We start from the raw sequence: 26569 nt of genomic DNA on the forward strand, positions 1-26569 counted from the left end.
GCTCAGCCTTGAGACTTTGCTCTTGTACGTGCGTAGTATTATTAGTGGTACGTACTACGTAGCAAGTCGGGAAAGTTTCAGCGACGAGCCGCAGTCGGGGACCCTCACATGGGGGGACCCTTCATGGTTCCACGAGACGAGATATCGATCTCAGAGTCGCAGAGCGCCAACCCCACGAACCCGCGGCGACTAGGAAACTAGGAGCGCGGATAGATTAGAGGAGCAAGAGACAGTGTGGCCTCCGGCTCGGAGGATGAGCAGGCCTTGGCCACCAACTAGCCCAAGCCTTCGCGCAAGCAGCGTCCGACAACCGTTGATGTTCGTGAGGTGAGATTATCTTTGTCCCACTCATCACTGGCTGGAGCGAGCCGTAGTTTGCAGAAAGGCAGGGGTTCGGCCCAGGACGGGTTATCGCACGAGGCTGGGCGTTCGATATCATATCCCATCACTTATCACCCCACCGAGGGGATGGGCAGTTACCCCGCCATCGACGAGGACGTGATGGATCAGAGGTGGCAGCGTGCGACGTCGTGACATGAAGTTGTCGCCACGATGAGCATCGTCACAAGCCTCATCAACGTCAACTTGGGCTGGTATAGCAAGCACACACGTAGAACGAAGGGGTGGCCACAGCCAATCCAGTGCGTCGCTGCTCCCGTCCTCAGCATCATCCTGCACTGCCAAGACGTTCCTAATCCGGGAGCGGCTGTGTCAAAGGAAAAGACCGGGATACGAAGAGCCAAGGTACGTACGCAGACAAATCGACAAAGGAAATTCTTGGTCATAACTACGTACAAAGACGGCGCTGCCGATTCCCCCGTGTCTTCTTCGGGGGTTCTCGAGTTTCCTGGGGTCATTAGTTTCATGCGTTGCCCACCCGGGCTGCGATTTTGGTCAGTCATATCGCAAGTCACTCGGAGCCAGTCTGTGAATTAGCCTCCAGCTGGGGAAGCCGTGCCTTTTCGATATCGCAGGGCGAGGACTGGACACAGGCGCGGGCGAGCGAATCAGGGCCTCGGCCATGACATGAATCGATGTGAATGATGTTTGTCGGCAGCGCAGACGAGGGACCCCACCGCCACTGCCCAATCCGACGCCTAGATGCATCCACCCCACCATGGGCGCACAGTGGGCGACCCCTGCATGCGTTTCTTATCTTCACCCACTGAACGCGCTGTCTCGCCCGCCCACGTCGGCCATGCCACAGCGCTGCGAGCAGGGTCCGCCTCGGTGACAGCCCCCCCGCCAGCGTGCCAGCGCCAGTACGTACTCGCGCCGCTTCCAGTCCCATTGATACGATAACGGACTGGAAAGGGCCCCAAATGATAAAAGCCCGCAAGGCCCCCCCAAGCGGTTTTGTCCCTGGCGATTGTGGTCTTACTTCCATAAAAAGATTATCGTCTTTTGCCTTGTTGTCATTTCTCGACCTTTGTCTCATCTCGTCTTTGATACCCTTCTAATTGCGCCTTTCCGCACTTTACAACACACAAACCGCCCATCATGGTGAGTCCCGAACCCTTGCCCATCTTTTGGACTTTTGGGGGCACGCTTTGCAGCACCAAGACGCGCCTAGCGAAGTCCAGGGTCCTCGCACCGAACACTTCAAGCTTGCTAACACAATGGCCACAGTCTACCAATCCCGCCTTCAGCTCCCGGACGGAGACCCTTCAGAAGTACCTGAAGCTCGACCAAAAGAACAAGATCATGGCCGAGTACGTCTGGATTGACGCCGGCGGTGACACACGCTCCAAGTCCAGGGTGAGTCCAGTCCTCCTGCACATGTCAACGAACAAAAACCACACGAAAACCACACGAAAACCACACGAAAACCTGTCCTGCACCGATGCGCAGGGTCGAACGGGAATGATCGGACGAGGCGCAGCGTCATCGACGCAGAACTTTGCTTGGCGGTGTGGCCGACTGAAGGGGCTTGCTTGGCTTGGCTGGGCTCAGCTAGACTGACGTTTAAAATGCGTCGGTTGCTGGTCCAGCGCTTGGCTGTGGCCTGATCTGCTGCTTGCACTGGCTGCCCCCGCAACCGGCCAGCCCGACCACCTGGACCCCAGCACTGCCTGCGCTGATCTGCCCCTCCAAGATGATTGCCCCGCCAGACCACGTGACCTCCCTCACCAGCTCACTCTCGTGCAATCACTCATTCACTCCATCATCTCACATGAGAACATTCGCTAACATGCGCCCGCCAGACCATTGATCCCACAAAGCTCGAGAAGGATGCGTCCGGCAACTACAAGGAGCTCAAGCCCGAGGAGGTCAGCCTCGACCTCCTCAAGAACTGGAACTTTGACGGTTCCTCCACCGACCAGGCCCCCGGCAACAACTCGGACGTGCTCCTCAAGCCTGTCGCCATGTACCCCGACCCCTTCCGTGGCTCTCCCAACATCATCGTCCTCTGCGAGTGCTGGAACGCCGACGGCACCCCCAACAAGTACAACTACCGCTACGAGTGCAACAAGGTCATGGAGGCCTACAAGGACGAGGTCCCCATGTTCGGCCTCGAGCAGGAGTACACCCTCATGAGCCTCCAGGACTGGCCCGTCGGCTGGCCCGCCGGCTTCTTCCCCGCCCCCCAGGGCCCCTACTACTGCGGTGTCGGCGCCGGCAAGGTCGTCGAGCGCGACATTGTCGAGGCCCACTACAAGGCCTGCCTCTACGCCGGCATCAACATCTCCGGCACCAACGCCGAGGTCATGCCCGCCCAGTGGGAGTTCCAGGTCGGCCCCGTCACCGGCATCGACATGGGCGACCAGCTCTGGGCCGCCCGCTTCTTCCTCTCCCGCATCGCCGAGGACTTTGGCGTCAAGGTCTCGTGGCACCCCAAGCCCATCTCGGGCGACTGGAACGGCGCCGGCCTGCACTCCAACTTCTCCACCAAGGCCACCCGTGGCGAGGTCGAGGGCAAGAAGGGCATGGCCGTCATCGAGGAGCTCATCAAAAAGCTTGAGCCCCACCACCTCGAGTGCATCAAGGAGTACGGCGACGATAACGACCTCCGCCTCACCGGCCGCCACGAGACTGGCTCCATCGACAAGTTCTCCTGGGGCGTCGCCGACCGCGGTGGCTCCATCCGTGTGCCCCGCGAGGTCGCCGCCGAGGGCCAGGGTTACTTTGAGGATCGCCGCCCCGCCTCCAACGCTGACCCTTACCGCGTGACCAAGGTCCTCATGACCTCCATGTTTGGCAAGCTGTAAGCATGCAAGCAAGCAAGCTAGTCGCGCGCGTTGAGGGAAACGATTTGTTGGCATTTGCATATAGACTAAGGAGTTTAATGCTTGGGGATCACGGCGCTGGGGGGTTGGTTTCTTGGGGCTTTGTCTTTCCCACTTGTCCATAGATGGCACATTTTTCTACCATGACTGAATTCGATCATGAAGGCACCGCTGAGTGACCAATTTTATTACTACCTAGTGTCCAATTCCGTGATTACTGTATTGTAGTATGTTCCAACTACATTCAGGCGGAGAGACCTGCTCTCGGGTGTCCTCATCACTGCCCCGTGTGCCCCAGCCCCAAGCAAGGTACGCCCAGCTTCCATGCTCACACCCGTCCCATTTTTGCCCAAAAGTCTGGCATTATCATGTCTTTCCATGCGCCGGTGCTAATCTACATATGGCTATCGAGCACCCACTCCGGGGATGGCGTCTCTGGTATGTGCATGTTGTCATCAGGGGCAAGGCCGGGGCTCAGTACATCGCGATAGTGCTCGCTGAGCATGGGCCACCCCTCACCTGGACCATGCGCCTCGTCGCAGGGCATATACTCTGCTGGGAAATATGCTTGCTGAAGTGCGAGTGGCATATTCTGCTGTTGCTGCTGTGGCACGAGTGGCCCTGGCCAGCACCAGCTGTTGCTGATCTGGCCACCTGGCGCCAGGAGATCCGGAGGTGTAGGCAGGCCATGCCACGCCATGGCGTCGTGACTACCTATATACTGGTCCGTCAGGTCGTTCGAGGGAAAGAATATGGCTGGATTCCGCGCGAGCCACTCGCAGCTCTCGTCGGTCATGGTCGAGACGAGAACCGCGGTGCTACTCTTCCTCAACGCCCTCCTTGCTGCGCTGCTCGCTGCGGGCCCAAGGCCACTCTTCTTGTTCTTGCTGCTGCTGGTGTTGTTGAGGGCGTGGCTTGCGCGACTCGACGGCGAGTAGTGGCATATGAGTCCGATCTGGAGACAGCGCGAGCACATGGGTCTCGCCTTGGAGCACTTGATCTTGGCGACGAAGCAGCCATCGCACGAGGCCCGCAGTCGGGGTTGTTTCGGGGGAGCGCCGTGGGCGTTGTGGCGCTGGCCTGGTGACGAGGCGCTGGACGATACTTTCGGAGGGACAGCCATGGTGTCGACCAGTGCTGTTACTAGGCTACAAGGCTGGTAGCATTGGCTTAACGTTGGGGGTAGCCAAGTCCAGTGCAGTCAGGGGGGCAGGCCAACTTATACCAGTGCCATCGCCTCCGGACGGAACCGAACAGGTGTCTATCACGAGCTGTACACAGCGTCCCGGGTGTCAGCGGCATCGGACGTGGCCTCCATTCGATCAAATCCCATCAACACGGAGACGTATGCGAGAAGGCTGAGCGCATGCTGCGTCTCCCGAGTGGCCAAGAACCAGGAGGTATACACAGAGAGCGCAGATACCAATGAAACCTGGCCTCCCTATTTTCAGCAGCCCCTCTGAGCAATAGGAGAAAGGAACAAGCGAGGGGGATCATCTTGGCCCTGCTTTGCCATCACGTACAAACTGCTACTAGCTGCCTCATGATTCCGAAGGGGGGTGGGGGTTCCCAAACTCCATCGTGGTACATGGAGCTCGCGCGCAGAGGTCACGATGAGCGCGCCAGCATGCTGGAAGAAGATGACGCATGCAAATCAGATGCGCTAGCGAGGGTGAGACGTGGAAGGCGAGGCGGCCGGCCGTCGAGGGAGGGATGAGATGCAACTGCGTGTGAACTGGGAGGGTCGCACGGGTACATACAGCTGGCTAGCTGGTGGTCGATGCGCGTGAGACGATGGCCGGCGCTGTAATTTGTCGAAGTGCTGCTCGTGGTTCTATGACAAGGCCAAAGGGCTGATGGAGTTTGGGCTGCTACTGCTTTTGTTGCCAACAGTGGTGAGTGAGTTGGCTTGGAGGCACGGGGAAAGCCAGCTGTGCTCGCGACCAAGGAATGCATCGTCAGGCACCCAAGATCAGATCCAAGCCCCCGGAGACACAGACATCATTCTCCTCATGCCCAACTTTAGCTCAGCCAGCCCAACACGAGGCATCCAGCCCCCACGAGACCAGGCGCATGACACCCTGCTCGTTTCTCTGCGCACGATGCCACGAACTCGCATGATCGCCACAGCCCCTGGGGGGCCCACGCAGGGTCTATCCACAACCCTGAGCCATGGTCTGATTTCCATTGATGCGACTGGGGTCTTAGAGCAGGTTCTCCGTGTAACAGCAGGCTGCAGGCGGGAGGAGCAACCCGAGCCAGCGCTGAGGCGTGTCTGTGCAACGACGACGGCGAGGACGACAACAATAACAACAAACGCGTGTGTGTGGACGAGAATTCGTACCGGCGTGGCAGCTGACCCTCGTGACTACCACTCGTCTCCCTGTCTGGCGATCGTCGAAACGAGCAGTAGCCTAATTATATGACCACACGTGTAGCGGAGGACGGCTGTCGTCCCCATTGGCCTGGTAGTTCGGACGTCGGCAGTCCATGATCATGTGGCGATGCGAGGGATGACATGGAGTGTAGCTAGTGCGGGCCGTACCGGACTGCTGCTGGCTCTAGAGTCTAGTGATCATTGATGGTGCTTGGATAAGTAGACCTGAGCAGTGATCAGTCTCACTGTCCGTCGGGCAGCCAGGCTTCGACGACGTGCCTGCACGCTGTAAGCGATTTCGCACCCGTGACCGAAGTCGCTCGCTCGCTCTTCAATGACAAAGACGTCTGGTCCTCATGGTGAGCAATCAGACTCGAGCTGACATTTTGTTGAAGATAGTACAAGGCGAAAAGATGATTCAACTTTGTGACTCTGATGTTCACCCACGTTAGCACGTGATATTGACAACTGCGCTAACATGATGCGTCAATGTTCCGCGTAGATCACGCTTACAGGGCCAGAAATTTGCTGGCTTGAATAAAAAATTCCGTCATGTGATATATTTCCCATCTGCATGTCCTTTGTTCGGTGAAGACTATGCCCCTGCATGGCGTGCGGCTTAGGAAGGTTTGTGTTTGTAGAGTGCGTCCAGGGTAAGTAGACCCAAGGCAGGGTCGCCAACGCAGCATTCATCATGGGGGTTGAACTTTGAACTACATAATCAATATGTTAATTTCATTACATGTACGTATATATATCAAATTATTGATTTAAATTACCCTCCATCACCCTCCACGCGCCCGAGCAGCGGCTGATTGATTTACAATCACCGCACATCTATTTGCCCGCACATGCCTCTCTGACTCGGAGCATTCGATATCTATTGCTGCGAGCCCGCCAGATCCAGCGATGCCACTCGACAGTAATTACCCCGTAGACGGAGCCAGTGGTCATGAACTGGCTCGATGGACGTGACCATGCGAGCCAAGCTGTCAGCCCAGACTCGCAGGGTCTGCGCACTCGCAGGGCCTGGGCCGCCTCAGCGTCCCCAACTGGGTCTTTAGAGAAGCTTCATTCGCGGACGCGCTTCCAAGCTAGGACGATTCAGCACGACGAGCGACATTTGTGGAAATGAACCCCTGCCGCTAGCTGCCTAGCTGCTTACCACCTAGTCCAATCTGGAAGGGCGCGCCTGCGCCTCTTTCAATGGCGCCAAGCGAAGCGTCTGTCTCACTCACAACCTCGAGGTGGAATCCCCATGCCCGAGACATCGGTATCATGGACATGATCCAGTCGGGCGGGCCAGCCACATGGCATGGCATTCAGTCGCTCGCCCAGACCCGTGGCTGTCGCTTCTTCTCTGCGTTCCAAGCCCTGCTCGGGAATTGAGGGACATGGCCTGGCCTGTGGCGCGCATTGCCCGAATGGCTGAGACACCTCATGGCGACTCGCGAGGTGCTGCATTCCTAAAAGGGGTGCGTGCGGCAGGAACTTGCCAGGCCGAGAGAACGAAGTACCTCAGCGTGGCAGTGAGACTATTGAATTGTGCATCAAGACACCATGTCGTAGGGTCCAAGGGTGATGTGATTCCATCACATATATCATGGCAGGTCCTCCCTCGTCTAGGTGGTCCAACTACATCACAATCAAAGTCACCCCTTCTTCCGGTCTGAGATCTCCAGTGTGTAGATCCGACGTGAGAGATCACCGTCCACCATGAAGACCACCATCCACGTCCTGGCCCTATGGCTGGCCACAACACAGGCCTTGACCATCCCTCACCCCTACCCACGTGTCACCCAGGGGCCCGTCAGACGCCAGGTGCCCATCGACGAGACCGAAGCTGAGCTCGTCTCCGGTGCCTACCTCACATCCTATGCCACAAGCGACATCATCCCCAGCACAAAGACCGTGCCGCTCAAGACCTCTGTCCACCCCACCGGCACCGTTGTCATCCTCCCCACGCTCTCCGTCGAGCCCCATACAGAGGGTGTTATCATCACCGACATTGCCAGCTCGAGCCCGCCTCTGCTGACGCGCATTATTGCGTCGCCTACATCTCTCCTAGAGCCAATCAAGCCGACATTGACCACAAGCAGCTCCAGCAAAAGCAAAGCCAAAGGCAAAGGGAGCAAGCGTCGAGCTACTGACGATGGCGAGATCACCACAGACCTGGCCGCATGCCTCGAGAAGCGCCAGTCGAGTAACATCTTTGACGTCCCCATCTCCACCAACGGACCGCCCTCCATGATCCCGCGCCGAAAAGACCACCCCGTCAAGGGCATCGAGCTGCGCAAGTCGGGACCCGTCCAGACCAACAAGTTCTACTCCAACTTCTTCCTCGGCGACCAGACCAACCCGACCTACACGATGCCCTATGCGATCAACTGGGCCAAGGGCCAAGGGGCCACCGCGAGTTGGGGCCTTGCCATCTCGCAGATCCAGCCGAAGCAGAAAGTCTACGGACCCGTCAAGTACAACGATGCTGCGTCCTTCTACATCAACCCGATTGGCATCCAGCAGATGGTCCTCTCGGCTACTGAGCTGGGCTCCAAGACGATCCTCTCCATCGACCAGATGGGCCCCTTTTCGGCGCGCATCAACCTCAAGAAGAACGCTGCCTCGTTCCCGACGATTCAGTTCCCCCTCGTGCAAGGCATGCCCTACATCACGGGTACCTTTGTCGGGGGTACGCCGCTGATCCAGACCGGTGTCTACATTCGACAGATGACCAAGGTCGCCGAGAACCCCAAAGCCAATGTGGCAAAGTACAACTTCCTGTTGGAGGACGGCACCACCTGGCACGTGTATGCGCACAGCACGAGCGGCGCCATGCTCGACCTGAAGACGATCAACAACGGTCTTGTCCAGAGCACAAAGCCTTTCACTGGCAGCATCCAGATCGTCAAGGACACGCACAGCCGTAACTCGGAGCAGATGCTCGACGACGGCGCTGGCGTCTACCCGACGGGCGTCGAACTAACGGGCTCGACAAGTGGCCAGGTTGGCACGTACAGTTTCATCTTCCAGCGTGCTGGCCACCCCTCCGGGTCTCTGTACATGTGGGCGCTTCCTCACCACGTCGATTCCTTTGATACGGTCACCCGCTCGCGCACCTCGGCCTTCCAGATGTACACGCACACCAAGGGCAAGTGCACCTTGGTTCGCGACACGGTCTGGACAATGATCGAGCCAGAGATGCCCACCAGCATGGGTCACGGACCCTGGGACGCCAGCACCAGGTCGACTCGCAAGTCGCTCTCCACCTCCGCCAAGGCTGCTGTCCGGGCGGTAGCCCTGCTCGAGGCTTCGCAGGACATGGACAGCCAGACCAACCTGAACTCTATGTATTACAGTGGCAAGGTGAGTGCTCTTCTAGCAATGAACGCAAGAAAGACCATTGTGAACTGACAGCTGTGCACCAGGCCCTCCTCAAATTCGCCCAAATCTGCTACACGATCCAGGACCTCGTCGGCGACAAGCCCCTTGCTGCCGCCTGCACGGCCAAGCTCAAGACTGCTTTCAATGTTTTTGCACAGAACAAACAGCAGTACCCCTTGAACTATGAAAGCCAGTGGGGCGGCGTGGTGTCGACCGCATCGTATGTCACTGGCAATTCTCTCGAGGACTTTGGCAACACCTACTACAACGACCACCACTTCCACTACGGATACCACGTCCTCGCTGCGGCGTTCCTCAGCTACCTGGACAACGAGTGGCGCGACAGTAACAAGGACTGGGTCAACACCTTGGTCCGCGACTATGCCAACCCCAGCGCGCAGGATTCGTGGTTCCCCCAGCACCGTAGCTTTGACTGGTACCACGGTCACAGCTGGGCGACTGGGCTGTTCGCCTCGCTCGATGGCAAGAACCAGGAGTCGAGCTCCGAGGATGTCATGGCCATGTACGCCATCCGTCTCTGGGGCAGCGTGACCAAGAACACGGCCATGATTGCGCGCGCCAACCTACAGCTCGCCGTCATGTCGCGCGCGCTGGACAGCTATTACCTCATGAAAGGCGACAACACGAACCAGCCGTCGCAGTTTATCGGGAACAAGGCCGCGGGCATCATCTTTGAGAACAAGGTGGACCACACGACCTTTTTCTCCCCAGACATTGAGTGCATCCAGGGCATCCACATGCTGCCCATCCACGCGCCGACCACGTACTCGCGGTCCAAGTCGTTTGTGCAGGAGGAGTGGGACGCGTACTTTAGCAACGGCCGCGTGGACAAGTTTAGCAATGCCTGGAAGAGCATCATCTACGCCAACTATGCCACCGTCCAGCCCAAGGCGGCGTGGGACTACTTCAACAAGGAGGGCTTTGACGCCTCCCTCATTGACGGCGGCGCGTCGAGGGCCTGGTATATGGCCTATGCGGCAGGTGAGTTTTTCTTGATTGCGATACAGAAAAGAGTTTTATACTAACTTTGGATAGCACTCGGCAAATTATAACACACACAGCACATTCGTTCCTTGTATCCATTTGTACATATACACACACCACCACTACTTGCCGCGACGGGTTGAGATGGTCCCCGAAAGAGCGGCAGCGTTTCATTAGATATTAGAGTCATGTTATAGAGAATCCGATCATTTCATGCAAGAACCCATTCGTGGTGATTCACTCGACTATGTCTAAGCCCCCACGAGCGACGTCTCAGGGGGTCCGAGGTAACTTGGCTTCACGCCACCGTGCGTGTCGAGCACGATCTTTTCTAGATACACCTCGGGCGAGTTCACTGCCCATCGCAGGGTATGCTCCCCTGCCTCAATGGGCCCCAGGTCTACATGCAACGTCCAGACCTGGTCCATGACCTGGTCCACCCAGACAGGAGGCACGTCTCCTATATAGTCCTCCGAGATGTAGTCCCCCAGGACCCGTGTCATGTTGACGGGTGCGTCGTCCAAGGTAAGCGAGTACTCCATCTTGAGCTGAGGATCCGTCTCCAGTCCCGTGGTGCAGTAGAGCGTGGCCGAAGTGTCGTCCGCGTCGGTGAACAGGTAGATGCTGTACTCCACCCACGCGTCGCGCGCGGCCGCGTTGTTCTGACGGGCCGCCTTGTACCGGCGCACCGCCAGGGCGCCGGACTCGCTTCGACTGCCAAGGTAGGGCATTGTCACAAAGTGCACGGTCCCGTTGTTGGCCCCTGAGCTGCTCTGCTGAAAGTGCGGGCTTTCGATCGAGATGAAGCCCGCAGTCTCGGGGAAACCCACAAAGTCGTCTGGCAGCTGCGTCTTGAGAACGGGGACGCGGATCAGATCAAAGTAAGGTATTTCCGCGGGCGTCGCCGTGATTTCAATCTCAATCGTGTCGTTGAAGCTCTCGGGTACCTGGGCCCAGTCGATGGTAATGTTCAGCCGCTCGACCATGTGGTCGTCCCCTACCGTCCCCGAGGCCGGCTGGATCGACACCCACGGCTCAGGCATCTCGCCCAGGGTCCAGTGGATGGGCACGCGGTAGTCTCCCCGATGGAACACGTCGAGGTGGCGCACCGGCGGTCCGTACGGGTCCATGACGGGCAGGAGAGCGGGATACTCGACCGTGGGCATGGACGAGTCGACCGACTCGGCCCAGCGCGCTTGCTGCACGGGGCTGTCCGACTCCTCGGCGTAGAGACCGAGGTTGCCCTCGGAGAGCTGCATGTTCTGGCGCAGCTGGACAAAGGAGATGTTGGCGAGCAGGTCGCGGGATGGGTTCGCCCACAGCTTGGGGTCCTGGGGCACGGCGTCGTAGACGGCCTGCGACATCATCTTCTGCCACTTGCCGCAGAGCATGGCGTCCCACGCCTCGACAAAGTCGTAGCTCTCGTCAAAGAGGGCGAGGACCTCGTGGGCGAGCTGGTTGGCCGAGTTGCGACGCTCCTGGGCGTGCCGGTAGTTCATGCCCACCCCAATGACCACCGAGTGGTAGACGGCGCCGGTGGCGGCGGGATAGTACACCAACTGGTAGTATGCTGGCTTGAGCTTCTCGGGGAGCTGGTCATGGACGGACTTGGCCCGTGCGGCCAGCGTCTTCCACCGACCTAGCACCCTCTCCGCCTCGTGGTAGTTGACGACCGAGTAGGTCCCCGACGTGACGTGCTCATATTTGCGGATGCCGACGAGATGACTGTACTCGAGAAGCACCTCGGCCGTCTCCTTGGCGTGGTCTGGTCCAAACTCGCGCGTCGCAAAGGCTTCCAGGTAGGAGAGAAGCTTGTCGGGGGTGAATCGGTCCATGTTCCACGCCATGTCCATGGCCATGTTCAGGGGCACCTCCATGGGCTTGATATCCCCCACGTTGATCACCCAAAGGCCAGTGGCGCCTCTCATATAGGTCTGGGAGAGTTCCTTGTAGACCTTGGCCTAGAAGTAGCATGCGTCAGCGGGAGATGTGTTTCGCTTTTGTTCTCAAGTTGATAAACGCACCAGGTTGTTGGTATTGGCCCATTTGTATGATCATGGGAGGCCAACGTACTCCAAATGATAATAAACCTGTTGAAAACGTTAGTTCATGTGTCAACAGAGGTATCCGTCGTTTGGGGGGCCTACACCACAGCCACCGGCTCTTTCGCTCTCGTTTCCAATCGGCAGACGATGCACGTTGCCAAAGTTGTCATCGGGGAATAGAATCGTGACATCGTCTGGTGGATTCAGTCCAGCCTCATAGTAGGGCATGACCTCCTTGTAGAGCGCCCACACCTCTGCTCATCACGTCAGCAACCATGGGACTTCGGCTGCGGGTGAAGACTCAAAGAGTCAGGTGTTCACCTACGGGGTACAGCATCCTTGGAACCATGATACTTTTCAATGATCTCGCGCTGGACTTCAAAGACCTCGGAGAGAACACGGGACGCGTCGTCCGCTTCCATGGCCTCGTCGCCGAGACCTCTGATCCCAATCGTAAAGTAGGATTCGTTGTTTCCGGCCCTCGCCACGCCTTCATCCATAAAGGTAGTCATATTCCCCCTATTCTTGGACCAGTCCCACCCGCCCGTCTCGCTGACATTCCACTCGTTGGTGGCTCGTTGCATGGGCTCGTGGTGGCTCGTGCCCACGACAATGCCATAGTCGTCAGCAAGCTGCTGGTTCTTGGGATCGTCGGTGAAGAAGATGTTGCCGGGGGGTGGTGTGGAGGACGCCCACATGGCTGGCCACAGGTAGTTTGCCCTCAGCCTGAGCAGAAGATCGAAGACGTGCGCATAGAACCCCGAGTCGAGGGGATGGCGGACCTGGCCATTGTACCTGGCCCACCAGCCGTTCAGGGCGGGCTCCTCGTCGTTGATGAACAGCCCACGGTACTGGACGCTCGGCTCCCCCTGAAAGACCGTCTTTGCAAGGGCGAAGATGTGGTCGTGCTTCTTGGGCGGGACATCAGCCCAAAAGTGATACCTACAGTGGCAGGCTGCGTGAGTAGTTTTCTCTTAAACAGACATAGACATATGAGATGGGCGCCAACGTACGGTGATTGTCCAGATTGTTCCGCGAGGGTGTAGATGCCAAAGATCGTGCCTCGCTTGTCACTGCCAGCGATCACGAGAGCCCTTTGTACAGAAGGCAGGGGATTCTCGACAACGCTGGTGACAAATGACTCCCACTTGCCCTCCAGCTGGGAGACGTCGAGGTGGCCGTTGGAGGAGAGGTGCTGGATCAGAGCCGAGTCCAGGGAGCCGACAATGATGGCTGTGTCCGAGGCGGGAGCAGCATCTGCGCCATCGACCTTGATCACTGATCGGCCCACTCCGGTGATCTGCTGAAAGTCGGTTGCCAGGCTCTCCGCAGCGATGTGGATGCCGACTGGTTCCTCCGGCGAGCAGAGGATGTTCGAGTAGGTAATGTCGACGCAGGAGTCCGAGGCTTCAAAGGACACGATCGCGTCGTCCAACAAGGCCCATGCGCACAGCGGGAAGCACGCAATGGCGCCGATGAGTACCTTGAGCTTTCTCGACATGATCGATACGGATGTACTTGGCGACGAGTACGTATACAAGGCAAGCAATCGATCGGTGACGCCCTCGTGGCCCCATTGTTCACCGTGACACGACGATTTATATGCATGATCATTGGGCGTTGCCAAGGGTCGGGTAAGCACTTATCTCTAGCTCTTTTTCTCTCGTGCTCACGGCAAGGATCGACGATTAAACGCGGAGAATGTGGACTCGCGAATCAGCCTGAAAGCAACATGGGCATTGGATATGAAGCGAGAGCCGCAAGTGAGGGGGGCGAGCTGGGGGATCCCGGTTGTTTACCCCAGAGTGCTGATACATCTTAGCCTTTCATCGAGTGATTGGTGCCAAAATCTCACCGCTGTATGAAAACCTCTATTGTATGATTAATGCCGGGCCCGAGTACGTGGGCCCTCTGAATTAGCCTGATTGCCATCTGTCAGATCATGTCCAGAACAATCAAAGAATGAACACTTCTCCATCAAACCAAATGCAGCCAGCAAGCCAACGTCACTGTATCGCCCCCCTGGTGAGGGAGCATCGGGAGGCCGGAGATGTTGATGGAAAGCAATAGAGATGCTCAAACGGGTTTGTACACCAGTTTGAAAAGCTGAAAACGTATTAACTGATGAGAGGCATGGTGTTACCAAGCCAATAGCGAGGAGTAGGATCGACTTGCTGGCCCGTTGGATCGTTTGCCCCTAGGAGGACCAGGAATCAGATGCACTATCACGAACGCAGAGTTGTAGCTGCTTTCTGGAGGGTCTTCAGCACAAGTTACTCATGATTACTCCAGCTTGAATGCTCACCTGGTGAGATGGAGTGCGGATTTTCTCCAGGCTGGTCTATTCTTCCTGGGAATCGAATGCAGCAGTGATCACTGGCACTCGATATAATGTTTTTGACATATTGGAGATAGAGGTCTGGTCTTGAATTACACCACCTTTCTTCGCTGTGGCCCCTACGTTGCATTGCGGGCAGATGCCGGAACTGGGCAGTGTCAGCAATATCGCATGCCGTTACAGTATATTATATTTGAATAATGTCTTACATTTGACAGGCTGGTTCCATCTGTTCAGAGGTAGCCTGAAAGTCCTGACACATCTTGTTTTATTGTGCCCAGGGGCGCTCCCGTGTAAGCACATCGCCGACTGAGAGGACTGTGTCACTCCATGTACATCGTGTGACAGTAGTGCATGGCTGGCAACGCCGAATGCGGAAAATCACGAGCTACGTGGTATTTTTGAATGTCAATCAAACCTGTCATTGCGCGCCCGATAGTGACTTGCATGTTGTGACACTCGACCTGTGGTACGCATTGCGGAGGCCGCGACACCGCGAAGGGTTACAGTCCGTTGTCTGCTCCGTGGTCTTGTGTCCTTCTACAAGCAGCCTTTGCGCCTGAATAGCTATGTCCATGTAACCGTGATATTTGAGACGTACATGTGCTTCATCAATTTGTGGTGGATCTGCTGCGTGGGCCAAAGCTTGTTGCGCTTACATGCCTCGTGCGGGCACTCAAGACTGTCCGACTGACACGCTGCTCTTGTCCCGCCTAGATTACAAAGTTCATGAAGGTGTGTTGCAGTTTACAGTCACTTTCGATTCCGGAGGAGTCCCATGCAATCTATCCTTGCTGCCAGGTCACGAAGTCCACGGACATGAGAGGCTTGCGAACTCGCCTTGTCGCCTCCATTAGGCCCCTCGTATAAACAAGCCGAGACAACTGAAGCGTAGAACTTTGGTATACCCAATTTTGTATAAAAGGGGGTTAAATGTCTCCTCAATCACTTGTCTGAGTCCTCAACCCCAGCAAATGGCAGCAGACAGACACTTCCACAAACGCCCTTGTTAGCAGATCCAGCTTGACATCAAAATGTCCCCTCCCACCTACAAACGTCTCGACAAGGACAACTGTCTCTTCCTCTTTGTCGACCATCAGGTACGTCAACCACACAAAGTTCAAATTCTTGCCAAAATCCGCCGCTGACAGGCAGCAAGACCGCGCTCTGTGGTCTCGTGCGTGACTTTGAGCCCGTCGAGTTCCTCAACAACGTCAAAGCGTTGGTCAGGCTCTGCACTTTCTTCAAGTGCCCTGCCATTTTGACCACGTCCTTCGATACAGGCCCAAACGGGCCCATGATCAAGGGGGTCAGAGACGCTCTCCCTGACGCTCCACTTGTCCGTCGTCCTGGACAGATCAACGCCATGGACAACGAGGAATTCGCCGATCTGATCAAGAAATCCGGCAAGAGGCAGATTATCATCAGGTTCGTCATCACTGCACTTTTGCTCTCCCTCTCTCGGCGGGAATGAAGCTGACTGTTCCAAACCAGCGGTGTCCTGACCGAGGTGTGCGTTACCTTCCCGGCCCTCGCCCTCATTGAGCAGGGCTACGATTTGTTTGCCATCACGGATGCGTCCGGGACCTTTGCTGAACACACACGTGAGGCCACCCACAAGAGGCTGGTGCAACATGGCGTGCAGTTGCTGAACTGGGTCGCGGCGGCGGGAGAGCTCCAGCGCGACTGGCGCAATGACGTTGAGGGCTTTGGAGCCCTGTGGGATGAGTTTGTGCCTTCATACAGCTATGTTCTGCAAGGACGGCCCTCGGAGAAGTAAACCGAGTTCAACCTCTCACTGCCTTGGATGATGGCCAGCTGCCGCCAAGCTTCCGCGCACTTTTGGCCAGGCAGGCAGATTATGAAACTCTGGATGCTGTGGAGGGAAAGGAGAGGTTAGATTGAATAGAATTTGGAGAAAAATTATGGTTTCGTCAAGAAGTTGAAGTGTATTCATAGATCTACACGGTGGCCTGTCTGCTTGGCTAGAGACGATACTTCATCAAACCCCCTTTCTGAACATATTTCGCTTATCATCTGTATTTCAGAACTCTCATTCACGCAATTGTGTTGAATCAGGTAATTAGCTCCTGACGCTCCTTTCATATGTATCACGGCATTGTCATGAGGGGCAGAGAAGGCTGTGTGTGGACACACACCGCGATGCAGCGACACTCGACCCGGACGCTACATTGTTTGCGTTAGATCTGCGGGGGAAACTACTGTTCTACTGATGCTCAATATTATTTTCATGATCAAGTGACCGTCTGCCGCCGCAGACGTGCAACGCATCATATGGCAAGACTTGTAAAAAAAGGGGCACGCACATCAACATTAACGTTGCCCGACAACTCTGGGGTCCCGGAACCTACAGTTACCCAGAAAATAATTTTCTACCTTATACATAGAAACGTGTCCACCTGTTTCAGCATACGAGTCGAGTGAGTGGCATCATTTTCACGATGCCTTGATATTGTAGATGCTCATTTGGGCACATGCCTGAAGCTCCGTCTTCCTTGTCCGACCTATTTCCCCTCACCCGATTTTTATCCCGACGTTGGCTTAATTAGATGGGGATTCACTCCTGTGGCAGGCTACCGGACTACACTCCAGGCCTTGGCATTCATCTATCAGGTGCACACGGCTGGGGAAACGCTTGACATCACTTTCCATCGCTTGGATGCCGAGCACCATGGGTACCTCATCGAAGTCCTTCGGGTCCGAAGGTTGGTTGACACGCACCGTTTCAAACCCTGTCCATTGTCCAAGGTTGAGTCTCGTTAGAGGATCACCAGAGCGTGTCTAGGGGACGGGAAGACCCCTTTGGAAGGAATACCGGTCTGTGCTCGATCGGGAAGGATTGTCCAAGGGAAGGAAGCCGTCTTGAATCTGTCGATGCAGCTTGGTGTGTACTGTATATTGGAGCCAACAAAGGTGATCTAATCTAATGTGATAAACGGCCGCGTAACTCCAGACTTGCTTGTCCGTGGGCATGTGTCAGTTGGTGATTTGGATCACCCTTGCTGATCCGAACCTGTCCTATCTCGCGCGTGTGCAGACGTGCATCAGCTCGATAGACATCGCCGTGGCCCATCTCGATGATTATGAGGAGCGGACAATGGCGAAACATCGACCATTAGAGAAACAATTACCATCGACGCGCAGCCATTGTCCATGTTTGCTATCATCTTTTCCCCAGATCCGTAGTGATGATCTGGATTGTCAGGCGAAGCCACCACTACACGCCATCCTGTGGCAACTGTCGACAACAGAAGCTGATCCCCCTGCAGCCAGGCTTCAGGCGTGGAGGGAGGAGAACACGAAGCCTTGCAGCCTTACCTGCAGCTCTGGCTGTAGACGAACCAAGTATGAGGTCATGGAAGGGAAGAAGAGTGACGGTACCTGGAAGTGTCAATGTGTGGAGTCTGTCCAAGTACCTTCAAGTCCCGCCTCGAGTATCTCTGCCTGCATGGAGGGATCGCTGCAGGGTCCAGTCCACTGCCCAATGCCAGCAGACCACCACCAACATGAGACGTGAAACTGGCGATATCCGCGCGACATGTGCCTCGTACGGGCACGACGAAAGATCAGCGCGGGAATTCACCATATCTTCATGTTGTAGACATTATCATGCGCCGCAGTCTTCTCACTACATAAGTTACTGAACGCGCACTTTGCGGCCCCCACTGGTCTTCTTTGACATACGTAGCAGGGCTTGGAATCCTTCTGAGGTGGGACCCTCCGCTTCAATGTCGACGATCAACGTCATGGCGTTGCGGTCAGGGCTCTGTTTGTCAAGTCTCAAACAGGCCGGGGTATGTAGGTACAGAATCACCTGCACCCAACGTCGCCTCTCGATCAAAGGGAAGGCAGTTCTGTACGTTCGGCATCGCCAGGTTCTGCACATGCAGCTGTGACACTCGCTTGTCAGCCAGCACTTATTGCTCCAATAAGATTGAACTTGGGTCTTGGTAATATTGCAAGGCCTAATTCTCTTCGAAGCTTATGGCGGGAATATCAGTATTCATACCACGGTGGTAAAGTAGCATCACAGACTGATCACTGGGACCTTGATCATCCACCAGTACGCAATGCCTCCAAATGCGCATACAGACTGCCTCTCATTTTGCATGACAGACGCCAAATAAATCGAAGCTCTTTCAGAGTCTATATGCCGAATAGACGGCTTTGTCTTGTTGTAGATCGCCCACAACATCACTGGTGCTCTCCGCAACGGCGGAGGCTGGACTGGAGCCTATCTGGTCCACGTGCGTCTTTCAGCGATGATCATATCCAACTGTGCATCTGACTTTTTTTGAAGCTCTTACATCCTAAAATACAACACAAAGAGAGATGCACGGCGGTGGACTCTGTCTGCCAACTCACGCTCGACAACCTCGGGTTCAATACTGATGGCCTTTGGTGGGTCGTTGTTTCACAGATGCCGAAACAGAGAGACCACGCGAGGCACTGGAGTAGGTGGCGATGGTCTATGTTTCAGATTAAACTCTGGCTGCACATGGCGATGATCACAGCAGCACGAAACAAGCGTGGACTGTCGTATCACAGGGTGCAGAGGCGAGTGGCAAACGAGCGCCCGTCTCTTCGGCCACGACGAGGTTGACTTTTCCGATGTTTCGTCAGCTGGGGGTGGAGAGCCGGTCAGGTCAGACTGGAGTGAAATGATGGTTCTCACATGTGCACTGCATGGATTGTCGGGGACGACTCAGGGTCCTGACTATTACATGTACCAAGGGGCTTTGTTGGACTCTTTGGAATCTGTTCTTGCTTTGTTTTGGTCTGTTTCTGCGTTGTCGATCTTCGTCATACGATATGCGCCAGCAGCATAATATGACAGCATCGTCAAGAACGCTGTTGGGGTCCTTTTTTGGGGCTGGTCATGAACCTTTGTAGGTGGCCGTGGACAGGGAGTCGAATCCCTCCATTGCCACGCTAAGCCTTACTCGTGGGCGGATGGCTGGAGCGTGCAGCAGCCAGCAGGCCACTGATAACTACCCCACACTCTGACCAGAGATATTTTGATGGCATCGACTGTTTTCTTGCGTCAGAGAAAATGTAGATGATGGATTTATATTGTATCAAGTGGTTGTGGGCGTTGGTGAGGGCATGGATGATATGGATAGTCAGCGCAGCCGAGTCAACAGGGAGGTCCACAACGACACCCGTGGTGGGCCTACCAGCCCTACGTCCTGTTGTCAGCCAGCAGCAAGACTAAATTAGAGGCTGGAGAATCAACGATGATCCCTTCAACCTTGAAGCTTATACGTAGTACATGCCGCGTAGGCTGGGATCTTGACGTAGCCACCGACTTGCGCCTCTACGTTTCAAGACGACGTGAAGCACGCTGTCAGAGCGTGTGCGTATGCGTACTGCGACGAACTGCACCATAAGCAGAGGAACTCGGTTGTGTCGTATCGCATGGCAGTGCCTTGCTCTCATTGCGAGTGAGCTAATGGTGGTGGTGGTGGCTGATCATCGCTGAGTTGGAGGACTGGAGACAAATTATCCGAGGAGGGCGGGAGCCTCGACGTGACGCCCCCGCCGTCGACGTAGAAAGACAAGCTTCCAGGGCCAAGGATGGAGCCAGTCCGCAGGGGGCCTAGTGCCGGCACCTAAAGCGCAGGATTGCAGGGCAGCATCGACTAAGCCTTGGACGGATTCCTAATCGGGCCGCGGGAAACGGTTCAGCCCTCTGTAACGAACGGTTCCCCCGCACAGGCGGGCGCCTGCCGTTGATCCCCAGTTTCGCCCGCCTCCAGCCTTCAGCTTTCGCCTTGCCCAGCCAGCTCGAGATCTTCAAGTCTCAGATCTTCAAGTCTCCAGTCTCGGTTGCTGTACTGCCTAGCTTCCAGTCGCAATCGTACGAGAACCGATGATCCGGGGTCGTCTAAGCTAGGTTCGATAGCAGTTGGTATCGCAGCGCACTCCAGCCTTGACCGCTCAACATGAGCTTCACCCGTAGGAACTAGGAACACAAATGAAGCAAACGATTATCCAATTCCCTCATTTGCCATCTATAAATTGCAGCACGCCCGTCGTATGGGAGGTCTAGCAATGTCGTCATAACGGTCCTCTGGAACTTATTCAACAAGCATCAACCTGCAGAAACGGACTGTCACGGACTCGCAATGGACGCACGTGTTCAGCCGTAAGGCATCCTACTCGACGTTGCAACACAAGGTCCCGAAATAAAGAAACAAGGGCACCTTTTTCCCCAGTCTAGCTGCGCTTCTCGCATCGCAGCCGTCAGCCCCTCCTCATGCGTGAGCTCGCGATAGTGGCCAAAACGGAGGCACGAACATGAAGTGGGCAGCAATCTCGAGTCCAGTCCATCACGATGCCTCATCGCCCTCGCGCGACCGTTCATCGAGAAGGAATGCTCTTTTGTTGATGACTGCAGCACCCTCTTTTGCGCCGCGGCAAACCAAAGTTCCGCTGCAGCAGCTGACAAGTGTAATCTAAATCTCATAACGGGCCCGAAACGTAACCACATTTCTGCTTCCTGCAGGATTCCCTCCAAACAGAACAGAACCACTCGGCCCCGTCCGTTCCCACCAGATCCATGGGCGGCCGTTTTCATTTGACCGCATCTTCATATTTCAAAACGGATCTTTTCTCGTAATTTCTTAGCGAACATGTCAGTGATCGATCATGATCGGTGTCATGAGGCTTGCACATCGCGCGCCTGGCTCCTTCCCGCAGCGCGCTTGTTGCTGGGATGCATGGACCTGCCTGCCTCACTGTAACCCTACAAGCACAGAGCTGGAGAGTCGGTACGAGGCTTGTCCGTCAGCTGCTTGGGCTGGGGGTGCCTCGCGTCTGGTATGATGTCGACGTGAGGAGTGGTGGTGAGGGTGAGGTGATTCGCATGTCGACGAGACCTAGCTATCTGAGGTGAGGTGGCCGTGAGGACTGGGTATTCACGATTTACGATAGAGATGAGGCTATTGGACTTGGCGTGCCCCGGACAGACGTCTTGTCGGACTCTTCAATTCCCATGGCAATCGCCGTGATCTGGAGGAGGTTTCTCGACCTTTTGGCATCAATATTGGATATCTTGGCCGCCCTCTGAATCTGATGCAACAGGCTTAATAACAGCCGCCTAGCCTGGGCAGTGGATGATTGTGGGCCCGTTGCGGGCTTACAGCGCACTGACAGCGTGGGGCCAGGCTTGTTTGTACTTCGCTTCGGGGGGTCCATGTCCATGTCCTCGCCGACTGGACGCCTCGGGTGCGTCTGCCTCGCCAGCTCAGCGCGTTTATCAGTGCAGATCACGGATCACCGATGCGAATGTGCCCAGAGGGGGGTTTCTGGAAGGAGTAATCATCTACGCTGCTGCGCGACTGGAGTGCGGTGTGCCCGTCTGCTGGGGCTTCACCATCTGTCTGAGTATGAGTATGAGTCTACTGTCTGACTATCTGATCATTCTCATAAATGATGGATTGCTTCTGGTCGGCATGACAATGACACATTCATGATGCAGAGGACTTGTATGGTCAAGAAAAGAGCGCTTCCAGAGCGCTTGTGTATTCCGCATTTGCGTGCCCGTAAAAGTAAACCCAATAACGAATAGATCGTGAAATCCTAATCACGTCTTCCCGTCAATCCCATCCGTTGCGCCCCATGGATATCATTACCAGTCGTTGTTCCCAATCATACAGTGTGTCCTACTCTTTGGGACGTGATTCAGTAATCCATACGCCAAAAGAAAATCCCATCAGCCCGTTCTTTGTCTAAACCAGTGGCTGGAGTCTTGTAAAAAAGAAGAAGAAAGGAAGAAGAAAATCTTGAAAATGTATCAAGTGAAATCGAAGAAGATGGTATCAAAAGACCCCTGTATTAAATCGTAAGAGGGATCGACAAGCCAGCCAAGATGGAAAGACCATGGAAGCGAACTGCTCACAGCACCATATCCATGTCAGACCACACAGCAGTCGGTGCAATCGTAGGCTCCTGCTTGAGGCTCTGCGCGTTCCAGTCCCACTGGAAGTTGTTCATGTCCGCCTCCGTCAGGGGAGGCATCTGAGGCAGCCAGGCGTGCTGGAGATCAACCATCCCCGAGAGGCTCAGGTCCTCGCGCGACTGGATGCCGAGCGCATTGGTGTCCATGGCGTTGTACATCAGCTCGTGGGGAGCGGCGGTGGTCTCCATGACGGGGGGCCAGGCTTGCTGTTTCGGCGGCACCATGTGAGGCTGTGGCCCGGCATCAAAGGAGGGCTGGTGCATCATCTTGGGCGATGGCATCGTCGTCATGTCCTTGGGCGAGACGAAGCCAGCCTGTCCGTCCATCTCAGGCGTGGTCGCGGTGGACAGGTCGTCGCTCGACGGCGACATGGTCAGGGAGCCGTCAGACTCACTGCCCGATACTGAAGCTCGGGATGAAATGTGATTGCGAGACGATCCCTTGAGCTGCTTGCGGATCATGCGGAGACTGCTGGACTGGTGGAGAAAGTCACTCTTGCTCATGTGGTAGAGGCGAGAGGCCATGGTCTGGATGGTGGGCGCGTACACCTGCGCCGAGGGAAAGTCGGTGACGATGCCACTGGACTGGCGCTTTCCACGCAGCGCGCGCAGCGCACGCGAGCAGGTGTCGAGAGCCATCCCGAAGACGGCGGGGAGGGAGGCCTGCAGCGAAGGTGTCATGCTGAGGGCGTCCTTGGGCTGGACCGAGACGACGCCAAACACCTGGAGGACCTCCTCGATGGAGTAGCACATGCGCTCGACGATGTCGGGCCGCGCAATCTCCTGGCCTGCCAGGTTGGGGAAAAGGTACTGGACGGCGAGGGTGTGGTAGATGGTGAGGACCATGGCCGTCGAGGACATGTTGTTGCCCTTCTTGTTCAGGTCGCGCGTGGTGTCCACGAGGAACCTGTTTGTATCCCGGCAGCGTTGCATGACATTGGCGGCGGGGACACCATGCTGAAGAGGGTGGAAGCCGCAGGCGTGGGCGACGGCAATACCAATGTGGGCGAGGGGCCACATCTCCTTGATGGTGAGCTTCTGCTTCTGGAGAGTGTTGACGTTCTCAGAGATGAGGTCAAGCTGAATGGCTGAGGACGCGTCTTCGGTGGCGGGCAGGAAGATGCTGGTGAGGACCGTGGGCGACTGAGAAGCAAAGTAGCCGCGGCCAGTCTGAACGTAGACCCATAGAGTGAGGGTGTAGGTGGTCCAGTACAGGTAGTCAATCAGCTCCTTCTCCACGTCGTAGACGTCAATGCCATTGATGCGGCTCGAGAGCTGCATGCCGTCTGTGGCCACGAGCTGCTCCTTGAGGTCACTAGCCATGCGTCCAGCCAGCTGGATGTATGTGATGGCCCTTCGGAACTGCGACTCGGTCATGGCGTGCCACCCGAGCAACATGAGAGCTTGCGCCGTGGAGATGCCGCTGAAAATTCGTGTCGAAATGCCACTGTAGACAACGGTGCCCGAGTCGGTGACGATGCCAGTGTTCTGCGTGGTCTGGAATGGGCGGGTGTGCAGCTGCGCCTGCGCATGCTGGAGCAGGGCCCGACCACGGGTGTTGGCGGCCTCGCCACCAATGGTAAAGTTGGCCTCGGCGAGCATGACGGCTAGGAGTACCTCATCGTGGGTGCCATCACGGAGCTCCCTGAGGAGGAGCGTCTTGGAGACTAGGAAGGATAGAGGGTGGGAGGAGTACCAGACGTCGATGAGTTGCGTCTGCTGGCGCTGCCCGTACTCTGTGACGGGGTTGGTGGCAGGCGGCGGCGTGCTGTCGAACATGGTGGGCGTCTCGTCTTTGTCGAGCCCAGATAGAAAAAACGATGCGTTGCCGTCCTCGACGTGAGAGCAGCCGAGCGAGCCCATCTGGTTGGCGGACAGCCCCACGAGGTCATGGCTCAGCAGGGAGAGGATGCTGGAGAACTTGGCCGAGTCGCCGTACTGGCTGACCATGCCGTCAGGGTGAGGGTGGGATGTGCGTGCCGGCGCATTGGCCGTGAAGTTGTCAAAGAAGGCGAGGTCAAGAATGGAGGCCACATTGTCGCCATCCTCGGAGGTCAATGGCTCTTCTACGAGACCGCCTCCCATAATGGGGCTCCCCTTGATTGAGCTGCCCGTGTTGGATCGCTGCCGGCCCATGAGAGGCGAGAGGTCGTGACGAAGGCTGGGAATGGACTCGGAGCGTGTGGTGTCCATGCTGCCACGAGCCTTGGGCCGGGGCGGCTCAAAGTCGTAGATGCAGTCAGCGCCTTGCCTGCGGCACGCCTCGCAAATTGTCTCGTTGGAGCACTTAATCTTGCGGGCACGGCAGAAGGCGCAGGAGCGCCTGAGACGATGCTTGGTGGCCATTGTGGTTGTGTGTGTGTAGGTGCTGTGGTCTGGTGACTGTGTGTCTTGTGTCTGTCAAGTTGTGTCAACAACACAATTGTCTTGAACATTGACTGAGGTGGTGGATGGGAAGAAAAGCCAAGATCGAGGTCCAGCCCAGATCGAGGGTAAGGAAGGGCACCGGGTGATTGATATAAGGGACCCTGATATGCGCTCTTGACGTAGTTGGCACAGTAATTACATGTAGAGTGTCGACAGCGCGCGAGGAGGATTGGGGTCCCTGATGCTGCGTGACTTCTATATTTGCCAGGAGTGGGCATCTGGGTTGCAGTCAAGCCTTTCTGCGTGCATGCCAGGCCCTGCCCATCACCAAGAGGACCCTGTGCCTCTCCCATGCCTGTCTTGTAAGTGAGAGGGCGACCGGGATCCATGATCCATGCGTGTGCGTGTCTCTAGGAGGACACCGGGGCGTGCGAGTCCTGTGGGGCGGCCACACCATCACCGTCGGGGCTTCATTTTAGGCGTGGGACACTCAGCCTGTGATGTAATCTTAGTCGAGGTGCTGTTCCTGGCCATGCATGCTTACCGTTTTCCACCGTTTCGAGTCTGGGGTTCGCCGTCTTGACGGACCGTAAACGACACGTGCGTGTGAAGGGAGCTCAAGCCTCAAGGAACCAAACGTCCATCCATGATCACAGCCCCCTCAAACAGTTGCAGACGGTGGAGTCGGTCCATGCGTCTTGATCTCATTCTGGCTGCGATGCGCGGTACATTCTCGAGCTGTGGACCTTGTACTCCTCCTGTTGCGCGCTGTACTTATCAGCGCAGACCGCAGACCCAGATCCAATCCCCAGCACCCCGACAGTCGCGCGCTTGTTCCATGCGTCTCGGTGCCGAGGGCTGTCCATGGGATAATATGGTCGATCGCAGCTGCTTCAGCGATTCAACAAGGCGGCTCGTCCGAAGGCAGCAGATTCCATGTCCTCAGAGGTCACCGGATGAGTGTCTCGCCATTGTCGGTCAGATAAGCCTCGTGGTGTAGCAGTCTACTGGACGCTCCATTTTCACGATGAGACGCCATTTTCGCTATCTCTGTCTGCTCGGCTGTGCTGCGCCTATGACGACAACCCGGCGCAAATGCCGCGGAGGGAGCAAGGTTCATAACTTCATGCCGCGCTGACTGATGTGGACTGGCTTGATCCAGGCGCGGAACAAGCGAGGCGTTCCACATGTAAGCAATGACGCCCTACCCGAGCAAGGTAAGCCCCAAATGGGTGCCGACATGTTTTGGTAGACAGAGTGGCTCGGCGCTGGGTCATTATGGAGTAGTTGAAGATTGTGATACACTATGTTTGGTGTCGCGAGTGAAGAGGGTGATGCTGGCAGAGATCGTGGCAGAGGTCATGACCCATTGATGGCAGTGGCCAGCTCGGAGCTCTGATGCAAGATGGGACCCGTACATGTACCAAGTCGCATCAATCGAATTGACCAAGTGCTTGGGGATTCCAACAGCTGTTTAGATCATATTCCATGCCTCTCTTTACTTCGTCGCAGTAGTTAGTGAAATCCCATAGTGAACATTAATCCCTTCCTTAAGGTAGCTTATATAAGTTTCCATCTACCACGACTGTCGTACTTTCGGCCATAAAAAGTGAGCGGTTCTCAACTCCATTAGCGATGAGTGTTTGGGGGTTGAGACACCACAACATCTTGTATCAATCCCCAACATACGCTGAGCAGCCTAGCTGCTCACTCTGCCAAGGCCAAGGATGGTACGCAAATCAGATGAGTACAAAGATTATGAGAGCGAATCATTGGCCTCTGGATACCTTGATTGAGTAGTCTCTGGGCTTGAGGCAGAGTTGAGAAACAAGGATAGCCTCAAGCG

The 26569-nt window shown here is 56.1% G+C and overlaps 7 protein-coding genes across 7 annotated transcripts; 4 read left to right on the top strand and 3 right to left on the bottom strand.

Moving 5' to 3' along the window:
• The first annotated feature begins 1268 nt into the window (after positions 1-1268).
• On the top strand, positions 1269-3422 carry F5Z01DRAFT_661743 (glutamine synthetase). Its single transcript, XM_046263900.1, has 3 exons — positions 1269-1503; positions 1630-1758; positions 2205-3422. Exons 1-3 carry the CDS (start codon positions 1501-1503, stop codon positions 3207-3209), a joined length of 1137 nt encoding a protein of 378 aa, XP_046115961.1. The 5' UTR covers positions 1269-1500; the 3' UTR covers positions 3210-3422.
• Positions 3423-3442: 20 nt separating this feature from the next.
• On the bottom strand, positions 3443-4455 carry F5Z01DRAFT_246074 (uncharacterized protein). The gene has a single exon (XM_046258450.1). The coding sequence runs from the start codon at positions 4348-4350 to the stop codon at positions 3622-3624; it is 729 nt and encodes a 242-aa protein (XP_046115962.1). The 5' UTR covers positions 4351-4455; the 3' UTR covers positions 3443-3621.
• A 448-nt stretch (positions 4456-4903) lies between these two features.
• On the top strand, positions 4904-5871 carry F5Z01DRAFT_246114 (uncharacterized protein). Its single transcript, XM_046258451.1, has one exon. It carries the CDS (start codon positions 5084-5086, stop codon positions 5651-5653), a length of 570 nt encoding a protein of 189 aa, XP_046115963.1. The 5' UTR covers positions 4904-5083; the 3' UTR covers positions 5654-5871.
• A 1323-nt stretch (positions 5872-7194) lies between these two features.
• Positions 7195-10174, top strand: F5Z01DRAFT_246500 (endo-1,3(4)-beta-glucanase). Its single transcript, XM_046258453.1, has 3 exons — positions 7195-8967; positions 9030-9987; positions 10042-10174. The coding sequence occupies exons 1-3, from the start codon at positions 7321-7323 to the stop codon at positions 10056-10058; spliced, it is 2622 nt and encodes an 873-aa protein (XP_046115964.1). The 5' UTR covers positions 7195-7320; the 3' UTR covers positions 10059-10174.
• A 67-nt stretch (positions 10175-10241) lies between these two features.
• On the bottom strand, positions 10242-13536 carry F5Z01DRAFT_738601 (uncharacterized protein; the record flags this gene model as incomplete). The annotated part of the gene is made up of 4 exons (XM_046266816.1): positions 10242-11951; positions 12138-12289; positions 12361-12977; positions 13049-13536. 4 exons carry the CDS (start codon positions 13534-13536, stop codon positions 10242-10244), a joined length of 2967 nt encoding a protein of 988 aa, XP_046115965.1.
• A 1871-nt stretch (positions 13537-15407) lies between these two features.
• F5Z01DRAFT_691131 (Isochorismatase-like protein) lies at positions 15408-16153 on the top strand (the record flags this gene model as incomplete). The annotated part of the gene is made up of 3 exons (XM_046266147.1): positions 15408-15473; positions 15533-15801; positions 15868-16153. The coding sequence occupies 3 exons, from the start codon at positions 15408-15410 to the stop codon at positions 16151-16153; spliced, it is 621 nt and encodes a 206-aa protein (XP_046115966.1).
• Positions 16154-21871: 5718 nt separating this feature from the next.
• F5Z01DRAFT_661752 (uncharacterized protein) lies at positions 21872-25084 on the bottom strand. Its single transcript, XM_046263901.1, has one exon. The coding sequence runs from the start codon at positions 24700-24702 to the stop codon at positions 22294-22296; it is 2409 nt and encodes an 802-aa protein (XP_046115967.1). The 5' UTR covers positions 24703-25084; the 3' UTR covers positions 21872-22293.
• Between the last annotated feature and the right edge of the window lie 1485 nt (positions 25085-26569).

This window comes from Emericellopsis atlantica (genome assembly GCF_019669845.1).
Source record: "Emericellopsis atlantica unplaced genomic scaffold F5Z01scaffold_23, whole genome shotgun sequence".
NCBI classification, from domain to species: Eukaryota; Fungi; Ascomycota; class Sordariomycetes; order Hypocreales; family Bionectriaceae; genus Emericellopsis; species Emericellopsis atlantica.